Genomic DNA, 23,434 nt, shown 5'->3' on the forward strand with positions numbered 1-23,434 from the left:
TGCAGATCAGGTCAGATTTTAATTGCTTATTGTCATAGGTCATCCAAGTATATAATAATAATAATAATAATAATAATAATAATAATAATAATAATCCTATAAATATCTGGGCATCCTACAGTTGGACAATATCAAGCATGGGCAAGTGAAAAATGTGGTCATAGAATCATAGAATCAAAGAGTTGGAAGAGACCTCCTGGGCCATCCAGTCCAACCCCATTCTGCCAAGAAGCAGGAATGTTGCATTCAAATCACCCCTGACAGATGGCCATCCAGCCTCTGTTTAAAAGCTTCCAAAGAAGGAGCCTTCACCACACTCCGGGGCAGAGAGTTCCACTGCTGAACGGCTCTCACAGTCAGGAAGTTCTTCCTCATGTTCAGATGGAATCTCCTCTCTTGTAGTTTGAAGCCATTGTTCCTTTGCGTCCTAGTCTCCAAGGAAGCAGAAAACAAGCTTGCTCCCTCCTCCCTGTGGCTTCCTCTCACATATTTATACATGGCTATCATATCTCCTCTCAGCCTTCTCTTCTTCAGGCTAAACATGCCCAATTCCCTAAGCCGCTCCTCATAGGGCTTGTTCTCCAGACCCTTGATCATTTTAGTCGCCCTCCTCTGGACACATTCCAGCTTAGAGTCAATATCTCTCTTGAATTGTGGTGCCCAGAATTGGACACAATATTCCAGGTGTGGTCTAACCAAAGCAGAATAGAGGGGAAGCATTACATCCCTAGATCTAGACACTAGGCTCCTATTGATGCAGGCCAAAATCCCATTGGCTTTTTTTGCCGCCACATCGCATTGTTGGCTCATGTTTAACTTCCTGTCCACGATGACTCCAAGATCTTTTTCACACGTCCTGCTCTTGAGCCAGGCATCGTCCCCCATTCTGTATCTTTGCATTTCATTTTTTCTGCCAAAGTGGAGTATCTTGCATTTGATTTCACTTGATGAAATGCAGGAACTACGTGTGGATATGCAGATATGCGCTGTGGGACTCTTGCATGTTCATAATGAGATATCATGGAGATGGGATTCACAGGGATGTTCACCCTTTCCTATGCGATCCAAAGATATATCTGTATCTATATGGTTCCAGCTCAGCGTACCTGTCCGAACATACTGGATATACTCAAGTATAAGCCTAGTTTTTCAGCCCCCTTTTTAGGCTGAAAAAGCTGCCCTCGGCTTATACTCGAGTCAAAGTTATTTATTATTTTACTGATATTACTATTATTTTAGTAATATTACTATTACTACATCTGCCCTTGCACTGTGCTACTCTGCTGCTGAGTACGCATGCCCAGTGTGGAACACATCTCACCACACTAAAACAGTCGATGTGGCTCTTAATGAGACATGTCGCATTATCACGGGGTGCCTGCGCCCTACACCACTGGAGACATTACACTGCTTAGCCGGTATTGCACCACCTGACATCCGCCGGGAAGTGGCAGCCAATAGTGAAAGGACCAAGGCAGAGACATCTCCAGCTCATCCCCTGTTTGGGTATCAGCCAGCACGTCAGCAACTTAAATCTAGAAATAATTTTCTTAGATCTACAGAGACACTCGCTGGAACACCTCAGCAAGCGAGAGTCCAAAAGTGGCAGGCTCAAACCCAGAACCTCAATCAATGGCTGATACCAAATGAGAGATTCCCCCCTGGGCACACAGAAGACTGGGCGACTTGGAAGGCACTGAACAGACTGCGCTCTGGCACCACGAGATGCAGGGCCAACCTCAAGAAATGGGTCTACAAAGTGGAATCCACGACATGCAAGTGTGGAGAAGAGCAAACCACTGACCACCTGCTGCGATGCACCCTGAGCCCTGCCACATGATGCACCATGGAGGACCTTCTTGCGGCAACACCAGAGGCACTCTAAGTGGCCAGATACTGCTCAAAGGACATTTAACCAACTACCAAACTCACAAATGATGTATTTTGTCTGTTTGTTTGCTTTGTTCTGTTAGAAATGTAATATAATTGACTGGTTGCCCTGACACGACAAATAAAAATAAAATAACTATTATTTATTACATTTATTATTTTACTCTATTATTGGTATTATTACATTCATATTATTTTACTCTATTATTAAAATTCAACTGAAGGATAAATCTACAGAACGTATCTTATTCGTAACTTGAGGACTGCCTCTATTTTCGTTCCGCAGTCATTATCATTTTTTGTGTGTATATGGTAGCATTTACTACAGGATATAGACACCTTAGAGAGTGATTTCAGGTAAGGGCAACAAGAATCATGAACAGGTAAGACGGACTACTCTACCTGTAATTGATCTCAGAGCCCCATCTGGTGGTGCAGACTGGCAATTTCACGGTGATGCCATTGGGGAAAAGACATAAACCTACACATATTAAATTCTGGCAGGGAAGACTTACAATTTGGTCAGCATGAACAGAGGGAAACCAAGACCTGGAAGGGCACAATGGCAAATATAAGGTAGAGCACCTAAACTAGCAGAGGAGGTGGTAGTTTGCTTTTGCAGAGCCAATCTCGGGAAATGGGGCCAGAACGCAGAGTGCAGGACATGCGAATGACTTCCCAAGATCTACAGAGATACTTGAAGAAGCACCTCAGCAAGCGAGAGTCCAAAAGTGGCAGGCTAAAACCTGAAAACTCAATCCATGGGGGATACCAAATGAGGGACTCCCCCCTGGGCACACAGAAGGCTGGGTGACCTGGAAGGAGCTGAACAGACTGCGTTCTGTCACCACGAGTTGCAGAACCAGCCTTAAGAAATGGGGACACAAAGTGGAGTCCATGGCATGCGAGTGCGGAGAAGAGCAAATCACAGACTGCTTACTACAATGAGGCCTGAGCTCTGCCAGATGCACAATGGAAGACCTTTTCACAGCGACACCAGCCACATTATCACAGGATGTTTACGTCCAATACTGCTGGAGAAATCATACTGTTTAGCCGATATTGCACCACCTGACATCTGCCGGGAAGTAGCAGCCAATAATGGCAGTGACATCTCTGGCCCACCCTCTGTTCGGATATCAGTCAACATGTCACTGTGTTAAATCAAGAAATGACTTCCCAAGATCTACAGAGATACTTGAAGAAGCACCTCAGCAAGCGAGAGTCCAAAAGTGGCAGGCTAAAGCCTGAAACCTCAATGCATAGTGGATACCAAATGAGAGACCCCCCTGGACACACGGAAGACTGGGTGATGTGGAAGGAGCTGAACAGACTGCGTTCTGTCACCACGAGTTGCAGAACTAGCCTTAAGAAATGGGGCCACAAAGTGGAGTCCACGGCATGCGAGTGGGGAGAAGAGCAAACCACAGACCACCTACTATAATGCAACCTGAGCCCTGCCACATGCACAAGGGAGGACCTTCTTGCAGCAACACCAGAGGCACTCCAAGGGGCCAGATACTGGTCAAAGGACATTTAATCAACTACCAAGCTTGCAAACTTTGTGTTTTGTTTGTTTGTTTGTTAAAAATGCAATACAACTGTTTGTTTTGCTCCTGACACGATAAATAAGCGACACCAGTGGCCAGCTTCTGGTCAAAGGACATTTAGCATCATGCCAAGTTTATAACTTTGTTGTGGTTTTTCTATATATTATAATTGCATTCTCAATTCACTCCTGCCAGGCCATTATATGCTAATCAAGGTGGTCACTTGAAACATTTACATCTAGCTCCAACAGACAAGAGTTCTTTGTCCCACCCTGGTCATTCCACAGATATATAAACCCATTTTCCTAGTTCCAACAGACCTCACTACCTCTGAGGATGCTTGCCATAGATGCAGGCGAAACGTCAGGAGAGAAAGCCTCTAGAACATGGCCATATAGCCCGAAAAAACCCTCAAGAACCCATAGAATCATAGAATCAAAGAGTTGGAAGAGACCTCCTGGGCCATCCAGTCCAACCCCATTCTGCCAAGAAGCAGGAATATTGCATTCAGATCACCCCTGACAGATGGCCATCCAGCCTCTGTTTAAAAGCTTCCAAAGAAGGAGCCTCCACCACACTCCGGGGCAGAGAGTTCCACTGCTGAACGGCTCTCACAGTCAGGAAGTTCTTCCTCGTGTTCAGATGGAATCTCCTCTCTTGTAAATTTGAAGCCATTGTTCCATTGCGTCCTAGTCTCCAGGGAAGCAGAAAGGAAGCTTGCTCCCTCCTCCTCCCTGTGGCTTCCTCTCACATATTTATACATGGCTATCACATCCCCTCTCAGCCTTCTCTTCTTCAGGCTAAACATGCCCAGCTCCTTAAGCCGCTCCTCATAGGGCTTGTTCTCCAGACCCTTGATCATTTTAGTCGCTCTCCTCTGGACACATTCCAGCTTAGAGTCAATATCTCTCTTGAATAAGATAACCCAACAAGATAACCCAATACTAAAAGCACTGAGATTATGGTATTACGTGGATCTAATGCACACCCTGATTTGACAAGATAATTTAGCCAGAAAAGGTGAGCATTAGAAAGGAGTAAAGATGGCATATTAAGTCTCCTTTTCTTAAGAGAACAAATTTGTGACCGGCAAACCAGAGATGGCTCCAGAAGGCTGCAAGCTGCTTGTTATGTTCCCCACGAGAACCGATCCTTGTTTTCTTTTGTCTTCTGCTGCCAAGGCTTTTACCCCGGTAATTAATAAACCCATTAATGCAGTTAGTTAGTTCCTTGTGAGGCTCGAGGGAGGTTCTTGAAGCAGCCAGAGTCCAGTTTTCTCTGCTGCCAACAACAAAAAGGGGTTGAGTTTCATGCCGTTGTCGGAAAGAGATGGCGCCCAAATGCCATGGCAAGAACGCTACTCTTTGGCACTGCGCTTAGAATCATAGAATCATAGAATCAAAGAGTTGGAAGAGACCTCATGGGCCATCCAGTCCAACCCCATTCTGCCAAGAAGCAGGAATATTGCATTCAAATCGCCCCTGACAAATGGCCATCCAGCCTCTGCTTAAAAGCTTCCAAAGAAGGAGCCTCCACCACACTCCAGGGCAGAGAGTTCCACTGCTGAACGGCTCTCACAGTCAGGAAGTTCTTCCTAATGGTCAGATGGAATCTCCTCTCTTGTAGTTTGAAGCCATTGCTCCGCGTCCTAGTCCCCAGGGAAGCGGAAAACAAGCTTGCTCCCTCCTCCTCCCTGTGGCTTCCTCTCACATATTTATACATGGCTATCATATCCTCTCTCAGCCTTCTCTTCTTCAGGCTAAACATGCCCAGCTCCTTAAGCCGCTCCTCACAGGGCTTGTTCTCCAGACCCTTGATCATTTTAGTCGTTCTCCTCTGGACACATTCCAGCTTAGAGTCAATATCTCTCTTGAATAAGATAACCCAACAAGATAACCCAATACTAAAAGCACTGAGATTATGGTATTACGTGGATCTAATGCACACCCTGATTTGGCAAGATAATTTAGCCAGAAAAGGTGAGCATTAGAAAGGAGTAAAGATGGCATATTAAGCCTCCTTTTCTTAAGAGAACAAATTCGTGATCCGCAAACCAGAGATGGGCTCCAGAAGGCTGCAAGCTGCTTGTTATGTTCCCCACGAGAACCGATCCTTGTTTTCTTTTGTCTTCTGCTGCCAAGGCTTTTACCTCGGTAATTAATAAACCCATTAATGCAGTTAGTTATCCTTGTGAGGCTCGAGGGAGGTTCTTGAAGCAGCCAGAGTCCAGTTTTCTCTGCTGCCAACAACGAAAAGGGGTTGAGTTTCATGCTGTCGTCACAAAAAGATGGCTCCCAAGACAAATGCCATGGCGACAACGCTAGTCTTTGGCCCTACGCTTGGTCTCTCTAACCCAAAAGCAAGGCACTAGCTGCTGGAGCTGATGAACAACTGCACTGCATCCTGTCAGATCCCTAAAATCTGGAGAAAAGCAAGAGTCATTGCCATCTTGAAGTCAGGCAAAGACAGCAATGATCCAAAAAGCTACAGACCAATCTCCCTGTTGTGCCACCTCTACGAAGTTCTGGAAAGACTTATTTTGCATAGAATTATGGAAAAAAATAGACCCCTGTCTGATTCCACAGCAAGCTGGCTTCAGGAAAGGCAAAAGCTGCACATCGCAAGTGCTGAACGTGACTCAGCACATAGAAGATGGCTTTGAAAGGCAGCAGATCACAGGAGCTGTCTTCAGAGACCTGTCAGCGGCTTACGATACTATGAACCACCGCCTCCTCCTGAGAAAAATGTATAATATCACAAAGGACGACCACCTCACCCGCCTCATAGGAAACCTGCTACAAAACAGGAGCTTTTTTGTTGAGTTCCAGGGCCAGAGAAGCAGATGGCGGAAACAGAAGAACGGCCTGCCTCAGGGGAGCGTGCTTGCTCGATCCATGTTCAACATCTACACAAATGACCAGCCACTGCCAGAAGGGACAGAGAGTTTCATCTATGCTGATGATCGTGCCATCACCGCTCAAGCAAGGAGCTTTGAGACGGTTGAACAGAAGCTCTCCGAAGTTCTAGGTGCTCTTACTGCCTATTACAGGGAAAACCATCTGATCCCTAATCCATCTAAAACACAGACATGTGCCTTTCACCTTAAGAACAGACAAGCATCCCGAGCTCTGAGGATCACCTGGGAAGGAATCCCACTGGAGCATTGCAGCGCACCCAAATACCTGGGAGTCACTCTGGACCGTGCTCTGACCTACAAGAAGCATTGCCTGAACATCAAGCAAAAAGTGGGTGCTAGAAACAATATAATATGAAAGCTGACTGGCACAACCTGGGGATCACAACCAGACAGAGTGAAGACATCTGCCCTTGCGCTGTGCTACTCTGCTGCTGGGTATGCATGCCCAGTGTGGAACACATCTCACCACGCTAAAACAGTGGATGTGGCTCTTAATGAGACATGCCGCATTATCATGGGGTGTCTGTGCCCTACACTGGAGAAATTACACTGCTTAGCCGGTATTGCACCACCTGACATCCGCCGGGAAGTAGCAGCCAATAGTGAAAGGACCAAGGCAGAGACATCTCCAGCTCATCCCCTGTTTGGGTATCAGCCAGCACGTCAACGACTTAAATCAAGAAATAGTTTTCTAAGATCTACAGAGACACTCGCCGGAACACCCCAGCAAGCGAGAGTCCAAAAGTGGCAGGCCCAAACCCAGCACCTCAATCCATGGGTGATACCAGATGAGAGACTCCCCCCTGGGCACACAGAGGACTGGACGACTTGGAAGGCGCTGAACAGACTGCGCTCTGGCTTCTCAGATTACGACAGGAGGAATGAGGAAGTGAGCAGAGGTGTAAAAAGGACTGCTCACGAGCCGGAGTCTGAGGGGGAATTGCAAAGAAATCGTATTCGGGAAATACTTAGTGCACCAACCGATGTGGAAGATTTCCTGGGTTTTGAAGGGAGTTTTGGGTCTTGTAGTGACATGGAGGGGGAGGAATTGGTTTGGACCCATGTGCAAGAAATAAGGGACATCTGCAATCAGCTCAGCTCTAGCGAAGGGTTTGAGGGGTTCACTGGGGACTGGCAGCCAGGGGATTCCTGGCAGAATCTGAACCCTGATGGTAATTGGCAGAGGTGGAAGGATGGGCACTCAGCTGTGGACTTGGGAGCAGGTGACAGCGATGATGAGAGGGTGGGGAGCTCATCAGGCTCTGACGATGAGCTTTGAGATATAAGGGGGTTCTGTTGGTACATTTAGTTGCAGGAAGCAAAGTGTCTTAATGGGACTTAATTCTTTGCGCTGCCAACTCTCACCCTTGGGTCCTGGGATTCAGCCTCCTGTGTTCCTGAACTTCTGTGTATCCAGTGTTCCAGCTTTGTTCTACTTCGGATTGACCAATGGACGGGCTTAACTACGCTCTGGCTTTTCTGGACTTTACTTGCTTATATCTTGGTGACTAAAACCTTCTTTAAGTTTTGTAATAGCATTTTCATGCTTCATTGACTGTTATTTGACTGTTGTTCATTCGTTCAGTCGTCTCCGACTCTTCGTGACCTCACGGACCACCCACGCCAGAGCTCCCTGTCGGCCGTCACCACCCCCAGCTCCTTCAAGGTCAGTGCAGTCACTTCAAGGATGCCGTCCATCCATCTTGCCCGTGGTCGGCCCCTCTTCCTTTTGCCTTCCACTTTCCCCAGCATCATTCCCTTCTCTAGGCTTTGCTGTCTCCTCATGATGTGGCCAAAGGCCTTCCACTTTGTCTCTAGTCTCCTTCCCTCCAGTGAGCTTTAGTCGGGCTTTATTTCCTGGAGGATGGACTGGTTGGATCTTCTCGCAGTCCAAGGCACTCTCAGAACTTTCCTCCAACACCACATTTCAAAAGCATCTCTCTTCCTTCGCTCAGCCTTCCCTAAGGTCCAGCTCTCACATCCGTAGGTGACTACAGGGAAGACCATGGCTTGGACTAGGCAATGGATCTTGGTTGCCAGTCTGATGTCTCTACTCTTGACTATTTTATCGAGACTGGACATTGCTCTCCTCCCAAGAAGGAAGCGTCTCCTGATTTTTTGGCCACAGTCTGCATCTGTTATTTGACTATATCCTGATTTTTGAGCAATTTGCTACACTTTTTGTTTAAAGTGGATTATAAGTCTACATTATAATCCGGATTATATTTTTGTTTGCTGAAATGACTTCTTTTTGGTGTCAAATCACTCACAGGACTTCTGCACAGTTGTTAAGTGCATTTTTTGATCCTTTGTTTCAAATAAAGCTGTGTTTGAAACCTTTATTTTGTGTCTGGCATTGTTTACAAGCATCTGGGTCTTGACAGTGTTTGAGGACCGGGACATCCGTAGGGAGACCAAGGTGCTTGTTTATAAAGCTATTGTCCTCCCAACCCTGCTCTATGCCTGTGAGACGTGGACTGTCTACAGACGTCACATGCAACTCCTGGAACGATTCCATCAGCGCTGCCTCCGGAAAATCCTGCAAATCTCTTGGGAAGACAGGCGGGGAAATGTCAGGGTGCTGGAAGAAGAAACAAAGACCACCAGCATTGAAGTGATGGTCCTCTGCCATCAACTCTGCTGGACCGTCCACGTTGTCTGGATGCCTGACCACCGTCTCCCAAAGCGGTTGCTGTATTCCGAACTCAAGAATGGAAAATGGAATGTTGGAGGGTAGGAAAAGAGATTGAAAGATGGGCTCAAAGCCAACCTTTGGCATAGACATTGAGAACTGGAAAGCCCTGGCCTTTGACCGCTCCGGCTGGAGGTCAGCTGTGACCAGCAGTGTTATAGAATTCGAAGAAGCACGAATGGAGGGCGAAAGGGAGAAGCGTGTGAAGAGGAAGGTGCATCAAGCCAACCTCGACTGGGACCGCCTTCCACTTGGAGACCAATGCCCTCACTGCAGAAGAAGATGCAGATCAAGAATAGGGCTCCACAGTAACCTTATGGACCCACCCTGGAGGATTATTCTACTCGGACAATGAGGGATCGTCTTAGTAAGTAAGTAAGGTTGACTATAAATCCTAGCAACTACAACTCCGAACGGATTCTCCCCCTATGAACTATCAAGGTTGTTAAGATCTTCTGGAGGGGCGCTGCTCTCAGTACCATCTCCTTCGCAATCGCGTTTGGTGGGAACTAGGGCCTTCTCAGTGGTGGCCCCTCGGCTCTGGTACTCCCTCCCAATGGAGATTAGATCTGCCTCTTCCCTGGTCCTTGAGCGCTCTAGTTGGAGGTCAGCTGTGACCAGCAGTGCTGCAGAATCTGAAGAGGCGTGAATGGAGGGAGAAAGGGAGAAGCATGCCAAGAGGAAGGCGTGTCAAGCCAACTCCGACCGAGACCGCCTCCCACGTGGAAACCAATGCCCTCACTGCGGAAGAAGCTCTCCGAAGCTCTAGGTGCTCTTACTGCCCATTACAGGGAAAGCCAGCTGATCCCTAATCCATCTAAAACACAGACATGTGCCTTTCACCCTAAGAACAGACAAGCATCCCGAGCTCTCAGGATTATTACTTGGGAAGGAATTCCACTGGAGCATTGCAGCGCACCCAAATACCTGGGAGTCACTCTGGACCGTGCTCTTACCTACAAGAAGCACTGCCTGAACATCAAACAAAAAGTGGGTGCTAGAAACAATATCATACGAAAGCTGACCGGCACAACCTGGGGATCACAACCAGACACAGTGAAGACATCTGCCCTTGCCCTATGCTACTCTGTTGCTGAGTATGCATGCCCAGTGTGGAACACACTTCATCACCACGCTAAAACAGTGGATGTGGCTCTTAATGAGACATGCCGCATTATCACGGGGTGCCTGCGCCCTACACCACTGGATAAATTACACTGCTTGACCAGTATTGCACCACCTGACATCCGCTGGGAAGTGGCAGCCAATAGTGAAAGGACCAAGGAAGAGACATCTCCAGCTCATCCCTTGTTTGGGTATCAGCCAGCACGTCAACGACTTAAATCAAGAAATAGTTTTCTTAGATGTACAGAGACACTTGCTGGAACACCTCAGCAAGCGAGAGTCCAAAAGTGGCAGGCTCAAACCCAGCACCTCAATCCATGGGTGATACCAGATGAGAGACTCCCCCCTGGGCACACAGAAGACTGGGCGACTTGGAAGGCACTGAACAGACTGCGCTCTGGCACCACGAGATGCAGAGCCAACCTTCAGAAATGGGGCCACAAAGTGGAATCCACGGCATGCGAGTGCGGAGAAGAGCAAACCACTGACCACCTGCTGCAATGCACCCTGAGCCCTGCCACATGCACCTCAATCCATGGGTGATACCAGATGAGAGATTAGATCTGCCTCTTCCCTGGCCCTTGAGCGCTCCAGTTGGAGGTCAGCTGAGACCAGCAGTGCTGCAGAATCTGAAGAGGCACAAATGGAGAGTGAAAGGGAGAAGCGTGCCAAGAGGAAGGCCTGACAGGGACCAAATTCCACCTGGAAACCAATGCCCTCACTGTGGGAGAAGATGCGGGTCAAGAAGAGAGCTCCACAGTCACCTATGGATCCACCCCCAGGACACTGATCCTTTCAAAACTAGGGAAGTCCAAACCCGGAAGTCACGTGGCGCTGCCCGGACCAATCCCGAGCGCCGTTTGCCATGACCAGCGAGAGGGGGCGTGGCCTACGTCCTGCCCAGGACGGGCTCAGACCGGAAGTCGCGCGCCACTCAACCGGAAGAGCGGAGGGCGGAAGCCGGAAGAAGAAGAAGAAGAGGAGCAGAAGAAGAAGGGGGCGGAGGAGAGAGAGAGAAAGAGAGAGGCAGAGCCGTGCGAGGTGAGTAGGCCTTTCCTCCCTAACTTATTCATACCGTGGGAAGGGACCCCCTTCTTCCAGCCAAGCCTCCCCGACAGATGGCCACCCAGCCTCTCTTTCAAAGCCTCCAGCAAGGCCTTCCTTTGGCAAACCTCTTTCCCCACCTTGTGACCTTCTTCCAAGCCAACTAGTCCAGAAGATAAATACTCTTAGGTGGGTCTGGAAAGGGGGAAGCGAACTAGGCCAATCAAGGCTATTATGGGGGGTCTGGAAGCACTGATTGAGGCTTCTGGGTTTGAGCCTGCCACTTTTGGACTCTCGCTTGCTGAGGCGATCCACTGAGTGTCTCTGTAGATCTTAGAAAACTATTTCTTGATTTAAGTCGTTGACGTGCTGGCTGATACACAAACAGGGGATGAGCTGGAGATGTCTCTGCCTTGGACTTCCCTAGATCTAGACACTATGCTAATAGAATCCTAGAATCAAAGAGTTGGAAGAGACCTCCTGGGCCATCCAGTCCAACCCCATTCTGCCAAGAAGCAGGAATATTGCATTCAAAGCACCCCTGACAGATGGCCATCCAGCCTCTGTTTCAAAGCTTCCAAAGAAGGAGCCTCCACCACACTCCGGGGCAGAGAGTTCCACTGCTGAACGGCTCTCACAGTCAGAAGCAGGAATGTTGCATTCAAATCACCCCCGACAGATGGCCATCCAGCCCCTGTTTAAAAGCTTCCAAAGAAGGAGCCTCCACCACACTCCCTCCGGGGCAGAGAGTTCCACTGCTGAACGGCTCTCACAGTCAGAAGCAGGAATATTGCACTCAAATCACCCCTGACAGATGCCCATCCAGCCTCTGTTTAAAAGCTTCAAAAGAAGGAGCCTCCACCACACTCTGGGGCAGAGAGTTCCACTGCTGAACGGCTCTCACAGTCAGAAGTTCATCCTCATGTTCAGGTGGAATCTCCTCTCTTGTAGTTTGAAGCCATTGTTCCCTTGCGTCCTAGTCTCCAGGGAAGCAGAAAACAAGCTTGCTCCCTCCTCCTCCCTGTGGCTTCCTCTCACATATTTATACATGGCTATCATGTCTCCAGAGCCTTCCAAGTCGCCCAGTCTTCTGTGTGCCCAGCGGGAGTCTCTCATCTGGTATCTGCCACTGATTGAGGTTCGGGGTTTGAGCCTGCTACTTTTGGACTCTCGCTTGCTGAGGTGTTCCAGCGAGTGTCACTGTCGATCTTAGAAAACTATTTCTAGATTTAAGTTGTTGACGTGCTGGCTGATACCCAAACAGAGGTTGGGCTGGAGACGTCTCTGTCTTGGTCCTTTCACTATTGGTTGAGACTCCCCGGCAGATGTCAGGTGGTGCAATACCGGCGAAGCAGTGTAATTTCTCCAGTGGTGTAGGGCACAGACACCCCGTGATAATGCGGCATGTCTCATTAAGAGCCACATCCACTGTTTTAGCGTGGTGAGATGTGTTCCACACTGGGCATGCATACTCATCAGCAGAGTAGCATAGCGCAAGGGCAGATGTCTTCACTGTGTCTGGTTGTGATCCCCAGGTTGTGCCAGTCAGCTTTCGTATGATATTGTTTCTAGCGCCCACTTTTTGCTTGATGTTCAGGCAGTGCTTCTTGTAGGTCAGAGCATGGTCCAGAGTGACTCCCAGGTATTTGGGTGCGCTGCAATGCTCCCGTGGGATTCCTTCCCAGGTAATAATCCTCAGAGCTCGGGATGCTTGTCTGTTCTTAAGGTGAAAAGCACATGTCTGTGTTTTAGATTGATTGGGAATCTGCTGGTTTCCCCTGTAATAGGCAGTAAGAGCACCTACTTTTTGCTTGATATCCCGCACATCATATGTATGTATGGTATGTATGTATGTATATTTCTCCAGTGCAAGTGCCTAACTGCAGCTTTCTCTATTCCCTTAATGTTTCCCTCTTTCTTTTTTTTAAAGAAAGGAAGCAAGGCCACTCGGCCGGACTCTGTCATCCTCTTCTTCCCACTTCCACCCTTGTATGTGTTCTCCTTTTCTTTCCTGTCCTTCCCTTGTAGAAGCAGACCTTCTCCTTTCCCTTCTTTTCATTCTCCAGACCCACTGCTTTGCTTCTGCCCTTCTCTGTTTGCAGCGACATCCTCGCAGATGTCCCCATTTAGGCTCTGCCTACAAGCCCGCACTCCCCTCCTTATTTCCTGCCTTCCAGTCATCTTCATGGTTGGAATCTCCCTTCTTATTCCTCAGCCTGTACTTTCACTTCTCCAACTTCGCTTTTTGTTTCTCTCTGAAGACTTTTCTTTCACTTCCACAACTTTACTTTTTGTTTCTCCCTGAAGACTTTTCTTCTTTTATCTTTCAAGATATCTTTCAAGAGTACATTGACCACTGCAGTCTTCAGTCGCCTTTTCTTTTTACCTGTTGTCTTCTCCACCCCTTCGTTCAGCATTTTGGAAAAGCTGAAATCCATTAGTAGTAATAGATTTGTTTGCAGAATGTCGCAGTTTTAGGGAGTTTCAGAAAAAAATCTATTTCTACTTCATTGACTATTCTAAAGCCTTTGACTGTTAGGAATCGTCATGTAAATATCTGATATGCAGGATGTATTTTCATTCACTCCACCAAATTTTGATAAGCCCAAATTTGAATAGTGGTGGGGTTGGGCGGAATTGGCTTTGTCATTTGGGAGTTGTAGTTGCTGGGATTTATAGTCAACCTACAATCAGAGAGCATACTGAACTCCACCAAACTTGAACCAAGAACTTTTGTGGCAAGTTCTTGGTGGTAGGGGCATACTAAGCCCCCTTCCCTCTCTCCAGAGGAATCTGTATAAGGACCAAGTAGCAACAGTCAGAACTAACCACAGAACAACAAACTGGTTCAAGATTGGGAAAGGCATACGGCAAGGTTGTATCCTCTCCCCCAACCTATTCAACTTGTATGCAGAACACATCGTGCAATGTGTGGGGCTTGACGAATGCAAGGCTGGGGTGAAAATTGCTGGAAGAAACATTAACCACCTTAGATATGTAGATGACACCACTCTGATGGCCGAAACTGAGGAGGAGCTGAGGAGCCTTCTAATCAAGGAAAAAGAAGAAAGCTCAAAAGCCGGGTTGCAGCTAAACATAAAAAAAAAAAAACAAGATTATGGTAACAAGAATGATTGACAACTGGGAAATAGAGGGAGAAAACGTGGAGCCCGTGACAGGGTTTGTATTTCATAGAATCAAAGAGTTGGAAGAGACCTCATGGGCCTTCCAGTCCAACCCCCTGCCAAGAAGCAGGAATATTGCATTCAAATCACCCCTGACATTTCTAGGTACAAAGATGAGTGCAGATGCAGACTGTGGCCAGGAAATCAGAAGACACTTCCTTCTTGGGAGGAGAGCAATGTCCAGTCTCGGTAAAATCATAAAGAGTAGAGACATCAGACTGGCAACAAAGATCCATTGCCTAGTCCAAGCCATGGTATTCCCTGTAGTCACCTACGGATGTGAGAGCTGGACCTGCGGGAAGGCTGAGCCAAGGAAGATCGATGCTTTTGAGCTGTGGTGTTGGAGGAAAGTTCTGAGAGTGCCTTGGACTGCGAGAAGATCCAACCAGTCCATCCTCCAGGAAATAAAGCCCGGCTGCTCATTGGAGGGAAGGATAGTAGAGGCCAAGATGAAGTCCCTTGGCCCCACATCATGAGAAGAAAGGAAAGCTTAGAGAAAAGTATGATGCTGGGGAAAATGGAAGGAAAAAGGAAGAGGGGCCAACCAAGGGCAAGATGGATGTTATCCTTGAAGTGTCTGGATTGACCTTGAAGGAGCTGGGGGAGGTGACAGCCCGCAGGGAGCTCTGGCATGGGATGATCCAGGAGGTCACAAAGAGTTGGAAAAGACTGAACGAATGAACAATAACAAAAACAACCTTGTATCCATAGAGCAGTGTTTCTCAACCTTCCTAATGCCTCAACTCCTTAATACAGTTCCTTATGTTGGAATGTTCTGGTTGGGGTGACCCCCCAACCACAACATTATTTTCGTTGCTACTTCATAACTTTAGTTTTGGTGGTGTTATGAACTGTTATGTAGATATCTGATACGCAGGATGTATTTTCATTCACTGGACCAAATTAGACACAAATACCCGATATGCCCCAGTTTGAATACTGGTGGGGTTGGGGGTGTTGATTTTATCATTTGTTGTTTTAGTTGTTGGGATTTATAGTTCTCCTACAATCAAAGAGAAATCTGAACTCCACCAACGATGGAATTGAACCAAACCTGGCACACAGAACTCCCATGACCAACAGAAAATTACTGGGAGGGTTTGGTGGAGATTGACCTTGAGTTTTTGAGTTGTAGTTCACTTACATCCAGAGAGCACTATTTATAGTTCAACTACAATCCAAGAGCATTCTGAAGTCCACCAACAATGGAATTGAACCAAACTTGACACACAGAACTCCCATGACTAACAGAAAATACTGTGTTTGGTGAGCATTGACCTTAAGTTTTGGAGTTGTAGTTCATCTCCATCCAGAGAGCACTGTGGACTCCAACAATGATAGCTCTGGACCAAGCTTGGCCTGAATATGCAATGTGCCCATATGTTAACAGTGGTGGAGTTTGGGGAAAATAGATCTTGAAACTTGGGAGTTGTGGTTGCTAGGATTTATAGTTTACCCACTATCGAAGAGCATTCTGAATTCCACCAGTGATGGAATTGAACCAAACCTGGCACACAGAACTCCCATAACCAACAGAAAATTACTGGGAGGGTTTGTTGGGGATTGACCTTGAGTTGTAGTTCACTTCCATCCAGATAGCACTGTCAACTCAAACAATGATGGATCTGGACCAAACTTGGCATGAATTCTCAATATGCCCAAAATGTGAACACTGGTGGAGTTTGGGGAAAATAGATCTTGAAACTTGGGAGTTGTGGTTGCTGGGATTTATAGTTCACCTACAATCAAACAGCATTCTGAACTCCACCAACGATGGAATTGAACCAAACTTGGCAAACAGAAGTCCCATGACCAACAGAAAATATGGGAAGGTATTGTTGAAGGCTTTCATGGCTGGAATCACTAGGTTCTTGTGGGTTTTTTCGGGCTATAGTTGAACCAAACTTGGCACACTGAACTCCTATGACCAACAGAAAATACAGGAAGGGTTTGTTGGGCATTGACCTTAAGTTTTGAAGTTGTAGTTCTTAACACTTGGGAGCTGTGGTTGCTGGGATTTATAATTCACCTACAATCAAAGTACATCCTGAACCCCAACAGTGAGTGAATTGGGCCAAACGTTCTACACAGAACCCTACACAGATTACAAGGTGGGACGTAGGGGTGGATGCGTTCGGAGAAATAAGCTGGGCCAAAACCGTATAGAGCTTTCTAGGTCAAAACTAGCACTTTGAATTGGGCTCGGAGACGGACCGGCAGCCAGTGGAGCTGGCATAGCAGGGGGTTCATATGCTCCCTGGCTGCCGCTCGTTGGACTAGCTGAAGTTTCCGAACCGTCTTCAAAGGCAGCCCCATGTAGAGCGCATTGCAGTAATCTATTTGGGATGTAACCAGAGCGTGGACCACCGTGGCCAGATCAGACTTCCCAAGGTCTACATGATCTGCTGTGAACTGGATGATATGAGTCCACACTGCCACATAATCCAGATCAAAGCAGAGAATCTGGATATTATATGGCAGTGTAGAAGGGCCCTCTGTTATCTGACTTCTTCCCCCACTCTTTACTTTCCTCCTTCCCAAAGCTATTTTATTTCCTCGAAAACATAGCTCATTGTGGATAGTTATGGGCTGGCTCCTTTGGGATTAGACTCGTCTTCCTACGGTAGATCACCAATGGAGGAATCTGTGGCCCTCAGTATGTTGGTAAAATAGTATTCCAATCACTTTTGGGCGGGTTTTATTTATTAGCTTGGGTACCCGGCGCTGCCCGGGTTATTAAAGAAAGCGGGTAATGGGGGTTCTGTATGCCAAGTTTGGTCTTTATTGGTCATTGGATAAGAGTCGCAGTGGTTTCAGTAAGTGAGTGAAGGTACTACAAGTCCCATCATCCATGGTCCACCCTCCTTGAAGCGCAGCAGGATGTACAGTGGGTCATGGGGGCTCTGTGTGCCAAGTTTGGTCTTGATCAGTCATTGGATGTGGGTCGCAGTGGTTTCAGTAAGTGAGTGAAGGTACTTCAAGTCCCATCATCCATGGTCCATCAAACTGCAGCGGGATGTAGATAGGGTCATGGGGGCTCTGTGTGCCAAGTTTGGCCTTTATTGGTCATTGGATGAGGATCGCACTTTTGGACTCTTGCTTGCTGAGCTGTACCTGCGAATATTTCTGTCAATCTTAGGAAGCTGTTTCTTGATTTAAGGTGTTGGCATGCTAGCTGATATCCGAAGAGAGGATGGGCTGGAGATGTCACTGCCTGTAAATGATATCAGGTGGTTGCAATACTAGCTAAACAGTATAATTTCTCCAGTGGTGTAGAGCATAGACATCCTGTGATAATGCGGCATGTCTCATTAAGTGTCACATCCACTGTTTTAATGTAGTGATATGTTTTCCACGCTGGGAATGCATATTCTTCAGCAGCAGAGTAGCAAAACACAAGGGCAGATGTCTTCACTGTGTCCGGTTGTGATCCCCAGGTTGTGCCAGTCAGTTTTCGTATATTACCCCTAGTGCACACTTTTTGCTTGATATTCGAGCAATACTTCTTGTAAGCCAGAGCACGGTCCAGGGTAACTCCCAGGTATTTGGGTGTTCTGCAATCTTCCAGTGGGATTCCTTCACAGGTCATCCTCTGAGCTCGAGATGCTTGTCTGTGTTTAAAATGAAAAGCACACGTGTGCGTTTTAGATGGATTAGGAATCAGCTGGTTTTCCCTGGAATAGACAGGAAGAGCACCTAAAGCTTCTGAGAGCTTCTGTTAAACCATTTCAAAGCTCCCTGCTTGGGCAGTGATGGCATGATCGTCAGCATAGATGAAACTCTCTGTCCCTTCTGGCAGTGGCTGGTCATTTGTGTAAATGTTGAACATTGATGGTACAAGCTGTTTTTCCCTATAATAGGCAATAAGAGCACCTAAAGCTTTGGAGAGCTTCTGTTCAACCATTTCAAAGCTATCTGCTTGGGCGGTGATGGCACGATCATCAGCATAGATGAAACTCTCTGTCCCTTCTGGCAATAGCTGGTAATTTGGGTAAATGTTAAACATTGATGGAGCAATCACACTTCTCAGAGGCAGGCCGTTCTTCTGTTTTCTCCATCTGTTTCCCTGGCCCTGGAACTCAACAGAAAAGCTCCTGTTCTGTATAATAATAATAATAATAATAATAATTATTATTATTATTATTTTATTTCTTACCCGCCTATCCTTGTGTCTCGAGGTGGGTTACAGCGTAATTGAAATACATATTGTAAAAATTCTATAAATATACATATTTTTATAAAATACGTGTATGAATATGTATTTTTGTAAAATGCATATTAAAATACACAGAACAGAGATCAAACACAAGAGATGAGTTTAAAACCCATGCTTAAAAGTGGCTGGTTTTAATGCATGATGTTTGAGTGGAAATCTGCATACATCCAAGGGCCATCGTGGAGGTGGGCAGAAACCGGAGCAACTAATTCCCGACTTTTGAGTGACATAAGCAAGTCTTGGTTCTTGTGAGAGTTTCCTGCTTGTAGTTTTTATTGATATTTTGATTTCTGGAAAGTTAGTTGTTTACATCCTATCCAGCCTGTAAATTGTACAACCAGGCGTTAGAAAAACATCTGTTATAGAACTTCAGTATACTGATGACAACGTTATCTGTGTGCATTCAGAAGAAGACCTACAAGCGACTCTAAACACCTTCGCAGAAACATACAAGAAGCTCGGCCTGTCATTAAACATCGAGAAAACCAAAGTTCTCTTCCATCAGTCACCAGCCAATCCCTCTCCAACGCCAGAAATATAGCTTAATGGTGTAACATTAGAAAATGTGGACCATTTCCGCTCCCTTGGCAGCTACCTCTCCACAAAAGTCAACATTGACACTGAAATACAACACCGCTTGAACTCTGCGAGTGCAGCATTTTTCCAAATGAAGCAGAGAGTGTTTGAGGACCGGGACATCCGTAGGGAGACCAAGGTGCTTGTCTATAAAGCTATTGTCCTCCCAACCCTGCTATATGCCTGCGAGACGTGGACTGTCTACAGACGTCACATGCAACTCCTGGAACGATTGATCAGCGCTGCCTCCAAAAATCTTGCAAATCTCTTGGGAAGACAAGCAGACAAATATCAGTGTGCTGGAAGATATCCGTAAAGAGACCAAGGTGCTTGTTTATAAAGCTATTGTCCTCCCAACCCTGCTCTACGCCTGCGAAACGTGGACTGTCTACAGACGTCACATGCAACTCCTGGAAGGATTCCATCAGCGCTGCCTCCGGAAAATCCTGCAATCTTTTGGGAAGGCAAATGGACAAATGTCAGCATGCTGGAAGAAGCAAAGACCACCAGCATTGAAGCAATGGTCCTCCACCATCAACTCCGCTGGGCCAGCCACCTTGTCCAGATGCCTCATCACCGTCTCCCAAAGCAGTTGCTCTACTCTGAACTCAAGAACGGAAGACAGAATGTTGGTGGGCAGGAAAAGAGATTGAAAGATGGGCTCAAAGCCAACCTTAAAAACTGGCATAGACACTGAGAACTGGGAAGCCCTGGCCCTTGAGCGCTCCTGCTGGAGGTCAGCTGTGACCAGCGGTGCTGCAGAATTTGAAGAGGCACGAATTGAGGGCGAAAGAGAGAAACGTGCCAGGAGGAAGGCGTGTCAAGACAACCCCGACTGGGACCGCCTTCCACCTGGAAACCGATGCCCTCACTGCTGAAAGGAGAAGATGCAGGTCACGAATAGGGCTCCACAGTCACCTACGGACCCTCCCTGGAGGATTATCCTACTCGGACAACGAGGGATCGCCTAAGTAAGTAAGCAAGCCTTGTTCCGTTCGGGTTCCTTGCCCGGCAGCTCTGTCAAGTTCCAGTTCCCGAGAAGGTTGCTTAATTGGTGTAGTCAGGGCTTTTGCTCCATCTCGCTACGGAGGCAATTTCCCCCTGTGGCTGGGATTGGACGGAGGCTTCGGCATGGTTAACAAGCCTTGGCTTTCATCTCTGGGATTCGCTCCAGTAACTCAGCACATTCCTTTTCCGCCACGCGGGCATTCTCTGAATTACTACTGGTAAGATCTCGCGCCACTCTGCTGCTTAGGCAAGGAGAGCGTTGCCCAGATTGGGTTGTTGTAGGTTTTTCCGGGCTATATGGCCATGTTCTGGAGGCAATTTTTCTCCTGATGTTTCGCCTGCATCTATGGCAAGCATCCTCAGAGGTAGTAAGGTCTGTTGGAAGTAGGAAAAATGGGTTTATATATCTGTGGAATGACCAGGGTGGGACAAAGGACTCTTGTCTGCTGGAGCTAGGTGTGAATGTTTCAACTGACCACCTTGATTTGCATTCAATGGCTTGGAAGTGCCTGGGGGGAATCTTGTTGAGAGTGATTTTATGTGCCTGTTTGTTTCCCCTCTGTTGCCCAGATTGTCTCGTGCCCAAATTTTCCGACTGGCACAGCCACGGCTTGTGCTGGGCCTGTGAAACGGAAAAGCAAAGCGATCCAAGAATCTCAGCTTGCTGTGTTGAGTCACTGTGATGCATCTATATAAATAAAAATGTAATGTTCGTTTGTGGGATTAACAGAACTCAAAAACCGCTGAGCGAATTGACACCAAATTTGGACACAAGACACCTAACAACCCAATGTATGTCCTTCACTAAAAAAATTTGATTTTGTCATTTGGGAGTTGCAGTTGCTGGGATTTATAGTTCACTTACAATCAAAGAACATTCTGAACCCCACCAATTTATTTATCGTGTCATCCGCAACCAGAACATTGCATTACATTTCTAACAGAACACAACAAACAAACAGATAAAAAAACCCACAAATTTTGCAAACTTGGTAGCTGATTAAATGTCCTTTGACCGGTATCTGGCCACTTGGAGTGCCTCTGGTGTTGCTGCAAGAAGGTCCTCCTTTGTGCATGTGGCAGGGCTCAGGTTGCATTGCAGCAGGTGGTCAGTGGTTTGCTCTTCTCCACACTCACATGACATGGATTCCACTTTGTGGCCCCATTTCTTGAGGTTGGCTCTGCATCTCGTGGTGCCAGAGCGCAGTCTGTTCAGCGCCTTCCAAGTCGCCCAGTTTTCTGTGTGCCCAGGGGGGAGTCTCTCATTTGGTATCAGCCATTGGTTGAGGTTCTGGGTTTGAGCCTGCCACTTTTGGACTCTCGCTTGCTGAGGTGTTCCAGCGAGTGTCTCTGTAGATCTTAGAAAACTATTTATTGATTTAAGTCGTTGACGTGCTGGCTGATACCCAAACAGGGGATGAGCTGGAGATGTCCCTGCCTTGGTCCTTTCACTATTGGCTGCTACTTCCCGGCGGATGTCAGGTGGTGCAATACCAGCTAAGCAGTGTAATTTCTCCAGTGGTGTAGGGCACAGACACCCCGTGATAATGTGGCATGTCTCATTCAAAGCCACATCCACTGTTTTAGTGTGGTGAGATGTGTTCCACACTGGGCATGCGTATTCAGCAGCAGAGTAGCATAGCGCAAGGGCAGGTGTCTTCACTGTATTCAATGAGTGTCACTGATTTGTAGTCCTGAAAATTACCAGGAGGGAACTTCTTTGGTGTGTGACCGTGCCGATCTCTTCTTCTTCTTCTTTCCAGGAGCCCTTGAAGGAGCGAATGCCATGGTCCGCGATTGGCTCTTGAGGGCATAGGGTTGTTTTTTTTTTAACATGGAAGAAGGAGGTGGAAAAGAAGAAGTCATCGACCTGAATAGTTTCCGGAGCCACCGAGGGAAAGGTAAATTGTGTTCTTTTTCTTTCAGGTGTGTTGCATGAGGATTGTAAAAGCATTTCCCCGCCTTTTGTGTTTGATTTTTATTATCCTACTAGCTGTACCCTGCCACGCGTTGCTGTGGCCCATTGTGGAAAAATGGGAAAGTAAGAAAAGAGGAAGAGCTGGTTTCTAAGCTATCAATACACAACGGAAGTGGTAAAGTTTCAACCTAATACAGGCCCATTTCAGTCTCCTCGAGGCCAAAGGGTTCTATGGATGTGTGGAAGGGCCCTGGGTTACCTGAGTCCACACTGCCATGTAACCCAGTTCAAAGATTTTATATAGGTATTGTTGTCATTATAGACATATATATATATATATATATATAATTATTATTATTATAGGCATGTAGACATTATTATTATAGATACAAATATTATTATTAAAGCTATATAGGTATTAGTATTATAGATGTTATTTATTTATGAATTTCATATCAAAAGCATTGCATAAATTAGTATAAAACTGATTAAAAATAGAAGGAGCAGAGGGCTCAATATCTTTTGAGCAAAAACAGGCAACAGATGTATGGATATTATTAGAGACCTATAGATATTATTAGACATATAAATGTGATTATTTTTATTGTTATTTTTATAGATATTATATAGCTATTATTATTATAGATGTATAGATATTATTATTATATTATATTATTATATTATTATTATTCTATTACTATATTATTATAGATGTATAGATATAACGGCGCTCCATGCAGTCATGCCGGCCACATGACCTTGGAGGTGTCTACGGACAACGCTGGCTCTTCGGCTTAGAAATGGAGATGAGCACCACACCCCAGAGTCAGACATGACTGGACTTAATGTCAGGGGACTACCTTTACCTTTACCTATAGATATTATTATACTTTATATAGATATTATTATTATAGACATAGATATTATAGGCATATAGGCATTGTTGTAAATGTACAGATATTTTTGACAGACAGATATTATAATTATAGACATATGGATATTGTTATAGACCTGTAGATATTATTATAGGCATATAGACATTATTACAGACATATAGATATTATGATAGAAATGTAGTTATTATTGTTAAAGACATATAGATATCATAGACATATATATTATTAGGGATTGATAGATATTATTATTATTATTGTACATATATTATAGCCCAGGGTTGCTATAAAGTAAAAATGGATGGCCATCTTTTGGGAGTGTTTTGATTCTGCCTTCCTGGACAGCCTTTGCTAACTCACAGAGTGTGCCTTTTTTGTCCCTTCTTTGAATACTGGACTTCATTTCCCAGAATGCCTTCC

General features: G+C 46.2%; 1 protein-coding gene across 1 annotated transcript in view; it reads left to right on the forward strand.

Moving 5' to 3' along the window:
- Nucleotides 1-11,118: 11,118 nt before the first annotated feature.
- The window catches only part of LOC132780003 (E3 ubiquitin-protein ligase RNF216), a 146,411-nt gene continuing 134,095 nt past the window's right edge, over nucleotides 11,119-23,434 (forward strand). The window contains exons 1-2 of the mRNA XM_067462276.1: nucleotides 11,119-11,215; nucleotides 21,967-22,104. Of these exons, the coding sequence (XP_067318377.1) occupies nucleotides 22,038-22,104 (67 nt within the window). The 5' untranslated portion in view covers nucleotides 11,119-11,215; nucleotides 21,967-22,037. The remainder of the gene's footprint in view (nucleotides 11,216-21,966; nucleotides 22,105-23,434) is intronic.

The sequence above is a fragment of the Anolis sagrei genome, chromosome Y (genome assembly GCF_037176765.1).
Source record: "Anolis sagrei isolate rAnoSag1 chromosome Y, rAnoSag1.mat, whole genome shotgun sequence".
NCBI classification, from domain to species: domain Eukaryota; kingdom Metazoa; phylum Chordata; class Lepidosauria; order Squamata; family Dactyloidae; genus Anolis; species Anolis sagrei.